Genomic DNA, 15,267 nt, shown 5'->3' with positions numbered 1-15,267 from the left:
ATAGATGTGCTCTACACAATTGACCTATGTATTGTGATGAATTTTATGAGCCCCAATAAATTGATTTTAAAAAAATGAAACAAAAATCAAACTCTAGGGTTTGTGGGTTACGACCCCTGTGGGTTACGACCCCTGTGGAGGTCGAATGACCCTTTCAGAGTAATGAAGTAGCAACGAAAATAATTTCATGGTTGGGGGTCACCACAACATGAGGAACTGTATTAAAGGGTCATGACATGCAGGTTGAGAACCACTGCACTAAGTACTAGTATGCATGCAAAAGTTGTTAGAGAAAAGTATAGTTGTTCCATGAGGGATTACTTCATCCCCGGTAGCACCAAAATTTACAAGGTAAAGAGCATTTGCTTATAACAAGTGCATCCTATGGTATGCTCTGTCCTATAAGGTCACTATGATTTGGAATCGACTTGTCAGCAGAAGTAACTGGCTATTATTATTTTTAATCATTTTATTGTGGGCTCTTCCAGCTCTTATAACAATCCACACAAAAATTGTCTCAAAGACATCTTTACATATGTTGCCATCATCATTTTCTAAACATTGTCTTTCTGTTTGAGCCCTCGGTATTATCTTCTCTTTTTTCCACTCCTTCCCCCACCCTCTCACCCTCGTGAACCCTTGAGAAATTATAAATTATTATTTTTATATCTTACACCATCCGCTGTTCTCCCTTGACCCACATTTCGGCTGTTCTTCCCCCTTTTTGGGGGGTGGGGGGTTGTCATCCACCGAAAGAAGTTATTGGCCAGTGTTGTTAGGCGCCCACTGCCACTTTTCTAGCACCATCTCTCACTTTTCACCTTGCCCACCCCGCTCCAAAGTAAATTGGCTGTCCTTGAATATAGGAAACATGATCAAACACACCTTCCCGAATAAACACCTTTAAATTATTTAAGGGTTAGAAGACTATTTGTAACCAAGTAGAATGCTCCTCCCTCAAATTCCCACCATGAATCACTCACTTTTTTCACACCTTTGTTCAAATGCATCTTTGAGAATCTTTTCCTAACCATCCTACATCAAACGGCAACAACCATGTCTGTTTGTTTATCATCCATCTGTCACACCCTCCAGCCCACCCACCTTGAATGAAATTCCATGAGAGTGGCTCTGTTTTGTTCACTGTTATTTTTCCAACACCTTGAATAGGGTTAGGTTTTTAAAAATTATTTGCCAGATGAATAAACTAATAAATGAAAACCCAAAGTATAAAAGGCATGGCTTCACAAGAATACATTTCAGGAAAAGATATATATTTTGGCAAATCTACCAAGATCCTTAGTATAGCAACATTTATTGATTTTGCCAATACATGAGCAAAATTATTTATCACAATTTTCATGTGATAAAATTTTTTTACAATCTTTTTTTTTCTAAGTAGGAAAGAGAAGTAAGAAATACCAATGTCAACAAGAACATTCTCATTGCAGAGCCAAGACCAGGTTCTGATTCGCTCACCCCTCTGTTCCAGACCTGTATTGAATTAATGAACAACTTTAAAGTCTTCATAATTCATCCTAAAGAAACAAATGATTAAGAGTAGTAGAAAAGAACAGGCATATAGGTATGACATTTTAAATATTAAATTATTAAAAATATTTTTAAATTAAAATATTAAATGTATCAAAGGTATTATTAAAATATTTTAAATAATAAATTTAAAATAAAAATGAATATTAAGATAACGCTAATAGAACTGAAGGTATTCAGGAGTACAGACTGCTGCTTTTTCAGAATCTCACAAAACTATTTGATTCTTAATCCATGTCAGATGCAAGTATAGCTTTCATTAGCATTATTTAAAGATTTTAAGTGAGTGTCTGTGTTTACCTCTCTGAGGAGCAGTGATCACATTGCTAGGCACAGTAGGAAAAGGACCAGTTTTAATCAGGTGATTGGCATAACAAATAATCGTTATTTCCTACTATATCAGATACTTTGTAAAGGAGGCTGAGAGCTTAAGAAAACATGGAGAACTGGTTTTCACCTGAAGCCATTTCATCTACAAAGTAAACTTGGGTAAAGAAGTAGATGGAGTCCTGCTTCCAAGCTGACTCTACTTAGCTATATTCCTAAAAATCAACTAAGCCTCTTTCATATTTTACTACTTCATAAACAAGCCTCTTTTATTAATATTTAAGCAGGATATATTTATTTTCTTAATTTGAGACTCAAACATAGGGCAATCATGTAAAATCGGCAGAAAGGAGCCCTGTGCAGCATAAGGTAGAATAAAAATAGGGGGATAGTTTGGACACAGATTGACTTTCTGTCGCCCACGCTCACTCAAAGCAAGTACGAGTCACCGTCTGCAAAGATCCCTGAGAGCCAGGATTATTTACAAGTTGACCAACATAGCCTCCCCATTGTCTAGCACACAATAACATTTCAATGATTACTGAATAAATTATGGGTGATAAACTTTTTTAACTGCAAAACTAGAGCTATTTATGAAATGTTCCTCTGAACACCCCCTCCATCACAGCACCCTGAGCATCACGGGTCCAATCATGATGGGAGGGCTGGAGAAAGCCAGAGGGGGGGAATGAATGGCTGGCCCTCTGTCCCCAAAGTCACTGACTCCTGGGAGCACCAAGTCAGGCTGGGCATGCAGTGCTTCCCCTGGCCAGTCTCCAGCAGGGAGCTCTAGCCAGACAGTGCCAGTGAGGGCCTAGCCAGCAAAGGGGGGAGTAAGGAGGGAGCCCCTCCATCCATCTTTGCAATCTAGCCTATCAGGAGCTTGGGGCCGCCAACCCTCACAGGGCCTTTCCTTCTTAATCTTCTCACAACTCACAGCCTCATTGTGGACTTTCCACCTCTTGGACAGTTTATTGGCCTCTTGGACTCTTTGCTTCTTGCCGAACATGATCTTGTGGGGAAGGTACTTCTCCCTCTTCATGATCCTCCTGATGGCCAACCGCTCGCCACCACTCTCCTCGTCCTGGGCCAGTCACTGCTTATCCTCCAGGTTCCCCGTGCCTCCATCACCCTGGGCTTCTTTCCTTCCACCCTCTGCTCCTCCAGGGCTGCCAGGCAGGTCTCCTCCGCCTGTCTTCCCCCTTCCTCCTCTTCACTTTCATGGCCATCTCCTCCTCTTCAGATTCATTCAGGTTTCCAGGATCCTCCTCTTGGCACAGGGCCAGCAGCTTCAGCTTCCCAGGTGGGATGTAATCGCCCTCCTTCTCAGACAAAAACTGTAAGAAGTGTGGGGGCAGCGGCACCTGCAGGAGGTAACTCTCTGTGGGGAGAAGGAGCCAGGCATTCACAGAATCAGTCACTGGGACTGTATATAGCACCTGCCGGATGACAGGGGTCGGTGGCCCGGGGCCTGTCCAGACTACTGATGTTGGAATTCGTGATGTTCTAAGTAGCCCCGATGCACAGAGACTTGTCTCAGGCGACAGGTCCCTTCCCCCCAAAACTCCTGATGATGAAGGCCAGGGCCTTACGAGACATCTCTAAGTTCAAGATCTTCATGCCCTCAAAGAGCTTCTTGTGCTTCTCCTGTGCCTCCAGCTCCCTCCTGAGGTCCTCTCTTCACTCGCTACTGACCCCACTATGGACAAAACTTGTCCACCTCAGGCTCCTATTCAGTGGCCAGGACCACCATCCGAGCCAGGCTGGCACTGAGAGGCCAGCTTCTCCATGATAAACACATTGTAAAAGGGTATAAAGTAATGGGTAGCATTCGTGGTATGAGCACTTGAAAGTACATCCTAAACTTTTACAGATGAAAATAAAACTAAACTGCCAAATTACTTGCATGAATCTGTCTTCTGCCATCATGCTTGGGAAGTGATGAAGCAAGCACAGCTCTTAAGATCTAGCTTGGGATTCTAATTCCACCTCTTATGAGTTGTGTCACCGCATCAACCACTTCACAGTGTATTAGACAATATAATGTGTATATTAAGTTCTCTGCACATAGCAATAGCTAAGTCATTCAAAGGAACAAGAAAAAGCCTGCATCCCCAGGTAGCCTCCTAGTTCTTGATAAGTAATTCTCACAGGACTACATGTTAGGTAGCTAGCTTAGAGACCAGGGGATTGTCCCTCCCATGCCAGCAAGGGCCCCCATAGAGGAGGCTGGAAAGAAATCAGGCAACCACTGAACACCTAAGAAGACCCCAAACTGAGCGTGCACAGACACAAGCCCCCTAGGCCCAGGTACAACCAATATCTTGGACACACTCACCTTAGGTACATCACACAGGTGGGCCTAACTCAGCCAAATGATGTCAACCAATACCATCAACCATGCCTCCCCAGAGGTTTGAAATATCCTGGTTGTGCGAAGGCCTCACTATGTTACCCTGCTCCTGGTCAGAGGCAGGTAGAGGGGGAGGGTCTCCCTCCCCTGCTCTGGCCCACATGCACCTGCTCTGGGTCAGCTCAGGGCCCACAGCCTCTTAACCTCTAGGGTTCTTGGTTTCTAGATTCCTGGCATTCCACACACACACACCCAGTTCCCCACGTGTGGGTGCTCTTTTCCATGTGGTTGTTTGTGCCCAGTGGTGAACCCCGGCACAGCTTCCACCCACACAGCTTGGTCCACTTTCCAGAAATAGCATGTACCCTTTTGAAACTGTAAAACCTGAAACTTGTCCTGTCCTTCATAAAAACTCACTATTTGGTGTGAATTCTTTCAGCGTGCAAAACAAAGACCCATGGTACAATCCACTCCAGAAACCTAACATACCCTTTTGTAATCATACAAAACTGCCACACACAAAAAAGATCAGCTGCCACCGAGCCACTACCAACTCAAGGCATGCTCCTCCTGTGCATCAGAGTAAAACAGTGCACTAAAGGCTTTCCATGGCCGATTTCAACTTGACAATGTAATTTTATTAAAAGAGATTCAATCAACTTCTCAATACAATTTAGGGATAAGGATAAAGATCTTTAAGTTACTCAGAGATAAACACGTCAAATTTAGATCTATTAAAGTATGACCTCTAATTACCACCAACGGAAGCGGGCAGTTAAGGCAGCCCGAATACCACCAAAGGAATGTGCTCAATCCAGTCAACACCCCTATGCACAACACTCAACCTTCCAGCTACAGCTATGGCGTCCTCTTTTTTTTAAGTCTATCAACATACAGCATAAGGGAGATAAATGTACTATATATCGATAGGAAAAAGTTACATTGACAAGTCTTTCTTCTGATTACTAGAATTACTGCTCTTAATAGAAAAAAATTGTCAGATTTTAACTCCTTTGTGCAGTTTTTTGTTTTTTTTTTAAACTGCAGGTCCTTGAAAAATGGCAACTTTGAATACCAACATCTGGAATTCTATGACAAGAGCAGGATTCTTGCATTTTCCAAAATAAAGCCATGCTTGCGAAAACAAAAAAATTCAAATTGCTATCTTAATGCTTAATATGTTACCTAACCACACAGAATGGAAGACCAAATTTCATTGTAAGTGATTTACCAAATAAACCACTTTCTTACTTAAAATGTTAACATTATTATGAAGTCCTAGGTACCGGTATTTGTTAACTTCATATACCTTATGCCACTGAGACCACAGTCTGCATTTAAGGACATCCTAATTGAACATCCCTTCCCAGAAGGGTCCCAAGGAAGGGAAGACCCAGCCAGGGTGTAGTACAGCACCGAAGAAACACACAACATTCTTCTACTTATTCAATGCTTCCGCTCCCCCCACTATCATGACCCCAGTTCTGTCTTACAAATCTGGCTAGAGCAGAGCACGTACACTGGTACAGAGAAGAGCTCTCGATACGCAAAATCCAGGACAGATAAGCCCCTCAGGACCAATAAGGAGAGTAGCAATACCATGAGGGAAGGATGAGAAAGGATCAATTGCAATGATTGACATACAACCCCCTGCCCAAGGGGATGAACAGGAACATGGCCAAAGGGAGACAACAGATAGTATAAAATATGAAAATTAAAATAATGTATAAATTATCAAGGGTTCACAAGGGTGGCAGGGCAGGGGTAAAAAGAGGAACTGATACTATGGGCTCAAGTAAAAGGAAAATGTTTTGAAAATGATGATGGCAACATATGTACAAATGTCCTTGATAAAAGCTGTGAGAACACCCTACAAAATGATTTTTTAAAGTTAAAAAAAAGAACATCCTGACTTCAATCAGATTGAGATAATACATATTTGTTTATAAATGTCTTAAGAAGTAGCCATGTCACAATCGCTGAAGACAAAGCGGGTACATAAGCAAATGTGGTGAAGAAAGCTGATGCCTGGCTATCAAAAGATATAGCGCCTAGGGTTTTAAAAGCTTGAAGGTAAACAAGTGGCATCTAGCTCAGAAGCAACAAAGCCCACATGGAAGATGCGCACCAGCCTGTGTGATCATGAGGTGTCAAGGGATCAGGTATCAGGCAGCATCAAAACAAAAATCATATCATTGTGAATGAGGGGGCCAAAGCCCATCTGTAGGCAATTGGTTATCTCCTTATGGAAGGGTCTTGGGCAGGAGATGAGCCAGTCAGGGTGCAGTGTAGCAACAATGAAACATACAACTTTCGTCTAGTTCCTAAATGCTTCCTTTCCCCCCTCCCCCCACCCCCATCATGATCCCAATTCTACCTTACAAATCTGGCTAGACCAGAGGATGTACACTGGTACAGATAGGAACTGGAAACACAGGGAATCCAGGACAGATGATCCCTTCATGACCAGTGCTGAGAGAGGCGATACCAGGAGGGTGGAGACAGAGGGTGGGGTGGAAAGGGGGAACCAATTACAAGGATCTGTATATAACCTCCTCCCTGGGGGACAGACAACAGAAAAGTGGGTGAAGTGAGACGTCAGACAGTGCAAGATATGACAAAATAACAATTTATAAATTATCAAGGGTACATGAGAGTGGGGAGGAGGGAGGGAGGGGAAAAACTGAGGAGCTGATGCCAGGGGCTTAAGTGGAGAGCAAATATTTTGAGAATGATGAGGACAATGAATGTACGAATGTGCTTTACACAAATGATGTATGTATGGATTGTGTTAAGAGTTATATGAGCCCTTTTAAAATAATTTTTTTAATTTAAAAAAATAGAAGTAGCCGTTACCCAAAATGATTTTTTTAAATTTTCCTAAAATTAATTTTTAAAAATTTTTCCTAAAACACACATTCCCATAACTTTTTCTAAAGCTACTAACTCAAATTCTGCTGATCCTGAGCCTCTAATTATAAAAGTGGCCATACAACAGAAATCTCCAATTTCTAGTACCCAGTATGGTATTGCAGATAGTAACTGCTTGTGAAATAAATGACAGGGACGTCACTGAAAGTATCACCCAATTTCATTTAAGTTAGGTAGGCAGTCTACCCAGAGGTCCCTCAGAACAAAGGTCCAATGAGAGATTTTTTTTTTTAAGTCAGCCATCAAAAACCCTAGAGTTTTATTGTCTTTTCACCTCAATAAAAATGTTTTTTTAAAAAAAACAAAACCCTAGTTCTATTCTGACACAGCAGGTGGGTGGGTCTAGGTAATAAGTTGGAATTCAAACCAAAGAGGCCTGGTGGTAATGCCAGGAAAGTGTCGGGTTACTAACCACAAGACTGATGGTCAACACCCACCAAGGGCCCTTAAACAGAGTTGTTCCTGTGAGGACTTCCTGTCTCTAAAACCCTATTCAGGGTCCCTAGGCGTCAACATCAACCTAACAAACGGCAGTGGGTTTGCTTGACTGGTCATACTTACAGGGATGCTCCAGACCTGCATGCCATCACTGTAGCCGATCATAACCAGCAGAGGCGGCTCACTCCCCGTGCTGTGTATTTCATGAAATTCCAGATTTCTGGATGTATCTGCATTGAGAATTCAGTCATAACAAAGAGGCAAATTACAAAGATACAATGTCAATAAGAAAAAAATTCATTTCCTTAGTGTCAGTAGTGTTAACAATGACTTTGTTTTTTCAATAAAGAGCAAGAGCACAGTTAAGTGGAAAACATCATGTAAAAGAAAGCCAACAGGAAGGTAAATTATAAACCCAGAAGATTTTTTGTTTTTGTTTCTTCACTGTGTCTATAATTATCAGCACAAGTAAGGCTTTCAAAAGTCAAATTCACACTAGTGAAGAAACAAATATAAATATCAGAACATTACCTATAAAATGAAAATGAAATATTTTGCTAATATTAAATGTAAACACGATAAATGCATGTTGTTTTAATATTTTTAAATTAGCAACGAAAGATTATGTTCCTTTATATACAAAAATTAGATCCTGATAAGGCTGAAGACACTTGGATAGGACCCACAACAAAAGAACTGGTGGTACTTTATCATCAACTTTTCCAGTGCTTATCAATGAATATTAAACTAATAGTTATCATGGGCATCCTTACCGAACACAATGTCCACCTCAAAAATGACTAACTCAAGTCACTGTTTTTGAATCACAATCTCATCTTCCAGCAAGCTTGCTCAAATCCTCCATGTGTTTCATTCCATTAGGTCCAATGACACCTTCAACCTTCTCCTCTATCCTTTAAATCTGGTGGATTCTGACTCATGGAATTGTGTTCCAGAGTTTGCAAAGCTGTTACTTTTTGGAAATATGTGTCCAGGCCTTTCTTTTGAGGCACCCGTGGGTGCATTCGAATCACAAACCTCTTGTTTGGTAGTTGAACACTTAACTGTTTGTGCTGTGCAAGGGCCGTTCTCTCATTTTAGTTCCATCTTAGATTTATTCTCTTCTCATCTGCTAATAAATTATTCTCTTTCTTATCATGCGGTCTTTGCATGGCACCCCACTAACAAAATCTGGCTCCTAGAAGATTCCAGCTACCCACTTTTTCCTTGTTATGTTCTAGGGCAACCCACTATTGGAAGAAAAACTTTTCAATCACACAGCAAGATGGAATTTGTACACTACAATTTAGTTATTTCACCTGCACCATCTCAAGGGCTTGGCCCCCTCAAAACTACATGACCAATTTACTCTGCTTTCTGGATCTTATTCTACAATTTCTTCAGTAACTTCTTTAAACCTTCCCCAACTTTCCAATCTAAGCCCTGCCCACACCAATCCCTCCGATGTAAGCAAATAAATCTTAGGGAGATTTCTAGGCAAACAATAAACTTCCTGTTGTCTTCCTGCATCTGTACCACCTTCATTCAAATCATTTCATCCTATTTCAAGCACCTATCTACCCTTCAGTCCAACGCAGATTCTCCCTCCTGGACTTTAGATTCTATCATCTTTTGCCTTCTTAGGAGCCTTTTCCTAGTCACTCATTCCCTATGTCTTCAGCTACTTCCAGTCAGCACATAAAAATGCACAAGTGCCTTCTACCTTAAAAAATAGTTAAAGAAATCGGCACTGGGGGATTCCTTCAGATCTAAATGACAAATCTCTGAAAGATAATATAGAAAAGTATATTCATTATCTCAGTATATTCATTTTCAACAAGTTGAAAATATGCCCAAAAAACATTCAGTCTAAGAGATGGGCACATCCTATTACGTTATTTGTTACATCAAAGGGAAGAACTTCGGTTAATCATGAGTCCCTTTTACTAGCCCAAGGAAAAGGCATGCCAGAGTGGGGGGGTGGGGGTGGGGGGGACTCTCAGCAAGGAATGGCCAAGAGCATAATGAGGTTCTGGAATGATGGCAGAGCAAACAAACAATGGCTACAACCCAGACCCACAAACACAGCAAGGAAATGGTGCTCAGCCTTGAAGGGAACTGCAGGTAGGCAAGAATGGACAAGTTGCCTATGACAGGAAAATCACTTATCCCACCATCCTCACCCTCTCCAGCTAGTCAGGCTACTATGAACTGGGGTAGTGGACTAGAAAAAGAGTTCGCTTCCCTAACCACCACATCTCCTACCTATACAAAACAACATGATCCCAAGTTTCTGCCCTAAAATTAACAAGGCCATCGTGTGGTGGGGTTAGGCAGGAGAGAGATCCATCTGTGTCAACAGCTCTCACTGCTAGCTCCAAGCCTACTGCAAAGAGCTGACGAAGGCCTGCTTGTACAATGGAATTGCTTCCACAGTAAACACTACATTGTCCCCTCCTTACTATCTGCTGGTAACTTCTAAGCATACACTGGAATATTCAATAGTTTCTCAGTATAGCTTCTCGGATGTCTCAACAGAAGCTCAAATTCAATCCAAAGGTCAAGGGTTCCCTATCTCAATGGTGTCATTATCAATCCAGTTGACAAACCTCAAAAACATCTTCCTCTCAATGAACAGCAAATGTATCAAACATTGCACGTTTCTAAACAGCTCTCAACTCTTCCTAAACCAACATCCCAACTGTCCCGATTATAACACCTTTACCCCCAGAGCATTACTGGATTCCTACATTCAACACAGCTCCCAGAAGTTTAAGTTTCACATTGCAGCCAGAGCTCTTGTAATTAAAAAACAAAACACAGTCTAATAATGACATAGCGTCTCGCCTCTTTCCCCCATGTATTGTTTCAAGATAAAGACCAAAGTCTTCAACAGAGCATCGGTAATTTTTTAACATCTATTTTCTGAGCATATCATCAGAGAAGGTGAATTACATTAAGGAGAATGTGGTATCAGGACTGGAGGAGGCTTATTAACAACCTGTGGTAGGCAGAGGACACGACCTTGTTGCTGACAGTGAAGAGGACTTATAGCGCTTGCTGATGAAGATCAAGGATTGCAGCCTTTGGAAGACCCAGATCCTCACAAGTGGACCAATAGGCAACATATGATAAGTGAAGAAAAGGTGGAAGATGTCAAGGATTTTATCTTGCTTGGATCCACAATCAATGCTCATAGAAGTATCAGTCAAAAAAAAAAAGAAGTATCAGTCAAGAGATCAAATGACATATTGCACTAGGTAAATCTACTCCACAAGACCTCTTTAAAGTATTGAAGAGCAAGATGTTACTTTGAGGACTAAAGTGTGCTCAACCCAAGCCATGGTATTCTCCATTGCCTCATATGCATGTGAAAGTTGGACACTGAATAAGGAAGACTCTAGAAGAATCGATGCATTTGAATCATGGTGCTAGAGAAGAATATTGAAGGCACCAGGGACTACTAAAAGGACAAATCGATCTTGCATTGGAAGAATTAAGGCCAGAGTGCTCCTCAGAGACAAGAATGACGAGACAATAGTGAGGATGGCACAGCACTGTGCAGTATGTCACTCTGTTGTGAACAGGGTCATTATGGGTTGGAGTCGACTTAATGGGACCTAACAATAAAACCATTTTCTTTTGGGACCCCTGATGGCATAGGTTGAGGCACTTAGCTGCTCCGGGGCAGCTAATGACTTAATATGGCTCTTCTAGCCAAACTCTCTAACTCCCACCAAATCCTCTGGCACTGAGATCCACACACAGTAAACCTCCTGGAGCTAGATGGCAGCTATATCACCAGAGGAGCAGCAGCAGCAGAATCAGGAGCCAGAGCATGGAACAGTGATGGACTTCCCAACCCATGGAGCAAGTTAAGATCCGTGTGTTTGTGCAGGAGGCTGGCTTGTGGAGTGGGGTACCTCCGGGCCCTTAGTGGGGGAAGCTGGACTTGCTGACCCATGGAAGTGGAGCTGAGTGCCTTCAGGCTGGAGCTTACTGTAGTGGAGTGCCTCTGGGCACTAATTCAGGGATCTCGGGCCGCTGACCCACAAAGTTTGCGCTGAATGCCTTCAGGGTGCAGCTTACAGTAGAGTGATATACCCCACTGGACATCTATTAGCAGACCTGAAACTTTGTAACACATCTGATGAACATTTCTCACTGGCATTACAACTTGTTAACCTTCTTAATAAGCCCTTTGACCAAGAATTTTTTCTGTGAGTTTCTGTATAGCCATTACAGTGGACATTAGAACCCAAAGTAAAATTGGGACTGTTAATTAAGACAACTCAGCTGCTCATCTGCCATTCCCCAGGAAAAGATGTGGCAGTCTGCTTCCATAAGGATCTACAGCCTTGAAAACCGTAGGGGGTAGTTATCTGTCCTACAGTCGCTGTAAGCTGCAATAAACAGCGGTGGGTTTGCTTTTGGTAAATTCTTTTGATAGGTTGCTGCTGCTATTGTTGTTGGGTGCCATTGACTGGTTCTGACCCATAGTGACCCAGTGCACAACACAAGGCACACTGCCTGGTTCTGCGCCATCCTCGATCTGTTCTCATGCCTGAGCCCATCATGCCGCCACCGTGTCAATCCACCTCGCTGAGGGCCTTCCTCTCTTCCGCTGCTCTCCTAGCAAGGTGATGCCCTTCTCCAGGGACTGGTTCCTCCTGACAACATGCATCAAGTACTCACTGGGATAAAGTTAATGACATGTGAGTTCATAGCCATTAAAATTCAGAATTATGAAACTGGGTCTAATTTGTATTACACCTTATAAAGAAATCACCTGTTTTGTATACATCATCTCATCTGACACAAAGAAGTCCATTTATATGCAGAGTAGGGGTTAACTTCATTTCATCACTGACAAAAACAAGTTAGATATAATTTACTGAAAGCTGAATGACAAATCTTAGGACTCTGGATGCTCAATTTGGTTATCTTTCTACTATGACCACATTATTGATTAGAAGTTATTACTTTTGGAAGGCCTCAAATGACACACATAAAACCATTATACAAACAAAATCTCCTTTTCTTCTCCCCCCCTACTTCCCCCAACAATAGGGTTTATTAGGGAACTTAACAGGCTAAAATTCAAGATCAGAAATACTCAGGACACAGTTCTGAGAATCAGTCATGTCCACAGGCACACCTCTCTTGGGCCCTTTATCTCTAGAAAGCAAAATCTCCTTTTACTTATTTTAAATTCTGCTCAGGTACTTTGTTGTGTTACTATTCTCCTTCTGGATCGTGGTACAGCAGACTTCTTCAATAAAACTACAAATTCTATAAAAAACGTGTTTTCACCATCAGAACTATTATAGGGTAAGTAATCCTTACTCTGTGACTTTCATCTTTTTATCCTCTCTACTACCACCACTGGCTCTGCATCCTGACTTTATCTCCTTTATGGGACTCATTAATCTTGTTCCACCCCAAAATAGGAACCCTACAGTCTTTTCTATCAAGACATCTACCACTTGATGAAAGCAGATGGTGCCTGGGGTCTCAAAGGTTCGAAGTTAAACAAGTGGCCATCTAGCAGAGAAGCAACAAGCCCACATGGAAGAAGCACACCAGCCTGTGCGATCATGAAGTATCAACACGATCGGGTAACTGGCATCAGAAGACCCCAAACAAACAAATACCATATTGCTGAAAATGAGGGGGTTCAGAGGAGAGACCCAAAACCCATCTGTAGACAATGAGGCATCGCCTCAGAGAAGGGTCACAAGGAAGGGATGAGTCAACCAGGGTGACACATATCAATGAAACACACAATATTTCTCTGAGTCTTTGAGGCTTCCTCACCCCCCACTATCTTGACCCCAGTCCTGCCTTTCACTTCGGCTAGACTGGAGCATGTGAACAGGTACAGATAAGATATAAGAGCTCAGGACACAAGGAATACAGGAACAGGAATGGGTGTAGCGATACCAGGAGGGTAGAGGGAGGTAGGGATAAAGAGAGAACCAATCCCAATGATCCACACATAGTCACACACATACGTCCAGGGGGACAAACAACAGAAACTATGGAGGAAGGGAGACAGCGGTCAGCCTAAGATATGAAAATAATTTATAATTTATCAAGGGGTCGCAAAGGGGGGAGGGGGAAAACAGGCAACATATATACAAAAATGCTTGATGCAATGATGTAGGAATTGTTAAAAGAGCTATAAGAGTCCCCAATAAAATGATCTTTTAATTAAAAAAAAAACAGGCATCTACCACTCGTGATCTTGGCCATCTAAAGTACTCTTTGATTCACCCATCCTTTAAAGCCTTGTCTAATCTCACCGCTCTGTGAATGCTGCCCGTTGCTATGCGCAGTGCATTCTCTCTCCTTAGGATGCTGCTGCATTTGAGAGGGGGTGTCACTGAGTTTTTATGTTCATGCCTTAAAAATTGAGATGTAAACTGAAACTGAATCCTTCCTCTCAAACCTGCTTCCTCAGTACTGCATGTACTGTATATACTTGGTATAAGTCCAGTTTTTCAGCACATTTTTAATGCAGTTTTTGTAGTAAAATTAGGTGTCTTGGCTGATATTTAGGTAGGTTTATACTCGAGTATATGCGGCACTTATAACAGTAAAACTTCCTGCCAACTCTGTCTAAAATCTTTAAAGTCATTTTCAGTAGATGCCAACTAGGACCAGGAGGATAAAGCAGGAAAACACTTTGTTCAGTGTCCCCTACACAGATCCAGAGGCTTAAATGCCCCCTCCCATCATGACCTATAGCACAACCCTTTCCTGTGACATATGTCTTCACCTGTAATTAGGGGGCTTGCACGTCCCCAGAGAATATAAAAGCCTTGGTTAGCAATAAAAATCTCTCCTTCTCTCTCCACGTGGACCACCAAATGAGGGTGAGGTGAGCATACTACCATGAAAGTGTCTGACTCCATTATTTCACTCTCCCTTCTATCTCTCATGCTCTAACTTTACTATAATCTTTATTTATTATCACTGTACAAGTGTGCCTACTGGGCCTGTGATGATTTGTTAGGGGTTGGTCTACCCTGACACTTCACATACATCCTACCCTTGACTTCTCCCTTTTTGGGTAACTGTCCTTTTTTTTTTTAATCATTTTATTGGGGCTCATACAATTCATCACAATACATAGATCAATTGTGTAAAGCACATTCATACATTTGTTGCCCTCATCATTCTCAAAATTTGCTTTCCTCTTCAGTTCCTGGAATTAGCTCATTTTCCTTCCCCCCCCTCCCCTGGTAACTGTCCTTATAGCCTCCAAGCATAGAGATGGACCGTGTGGACCAATACTACAAGCATTACACATCCTTGGCCATAGTGGACCAGTACTACACGTGTTACACATCCATGGCCAGTGTACCACGTGGACCAGTACTACAAGTATTACACACCCCTGGCCATAGTGACTAGTCCGACCATTAGGAGATGACTCAAACTCAGCCTCCTGTGGCTTCCAATGAGCTCTTCTTCCTCTTTGATTATACAACTTTGAAGGTATGGACAGACAGCTTTTGTACCCACTGTTCCAGCCTCATTAGGATAATCAAAGAACAGCAACACTCAGTGAGACAGTTTATTGTGCCAGCCTGGCTGATAAACGCAGGTGGGATTGACTGAGGGGCGGAGAGATGGATGGCTTGGTGAGCCTTGCCTTTCTT

General features: G+C 42.2%; 1 protein-coding gene and 1 pseudogene across 9 annotated transcripts in view; both read right to left on the bottom strand.

Annotated features, from left to right (window-relative positions):
- The window catches only part of BCAS3 (BCAS3 microtubule associated cell migration factor), a 550,239-nt gene that overhangs the window by 520,183 nt on the left and 14,789 nt on the right, over nt 1-15,267 (bottom strand). For all 9 annotated transcript variants that reach the window (XM_045299618.1, XM_030888097.2, XM_004706992.3 and 6 more), the window contains exon 5: nt 7,724-7,830. In XM_045299618.1, the coding sequence (XP_045155553.1) occupies nt 7,724-7,830 (107 nt within the window). The remainder of the gene's footprint in view (nt 1-7,723; nt 7,831-15,267) is intronic.
- On the bottom strand, nt 2,693-3,679 carry LOC105979014 (annotated as a pseudogene).

Source organism: Echinops telfairi, unplaced genomic scaffold (assembly GCF_000313985.2).
Source record: "Echinops telfairi isolate 266 unplaced genomic scaffold, ASM31398v2 ScPeMD7_7458;HRSCAF=8496, whole genome shotgun sequence".
NCBI classification, from domain to species: domain Eukaryota; kingdom Metazoa; phylum Chordata; class Mammalia; order Afrosoricida; family Tenrecidae; genus Echinops; species Echinops telfairi.
Note: the sequence above shows the minus strand (reverse complement) of the source record. Positions and strands in the feature narration are given on the sequence as shown.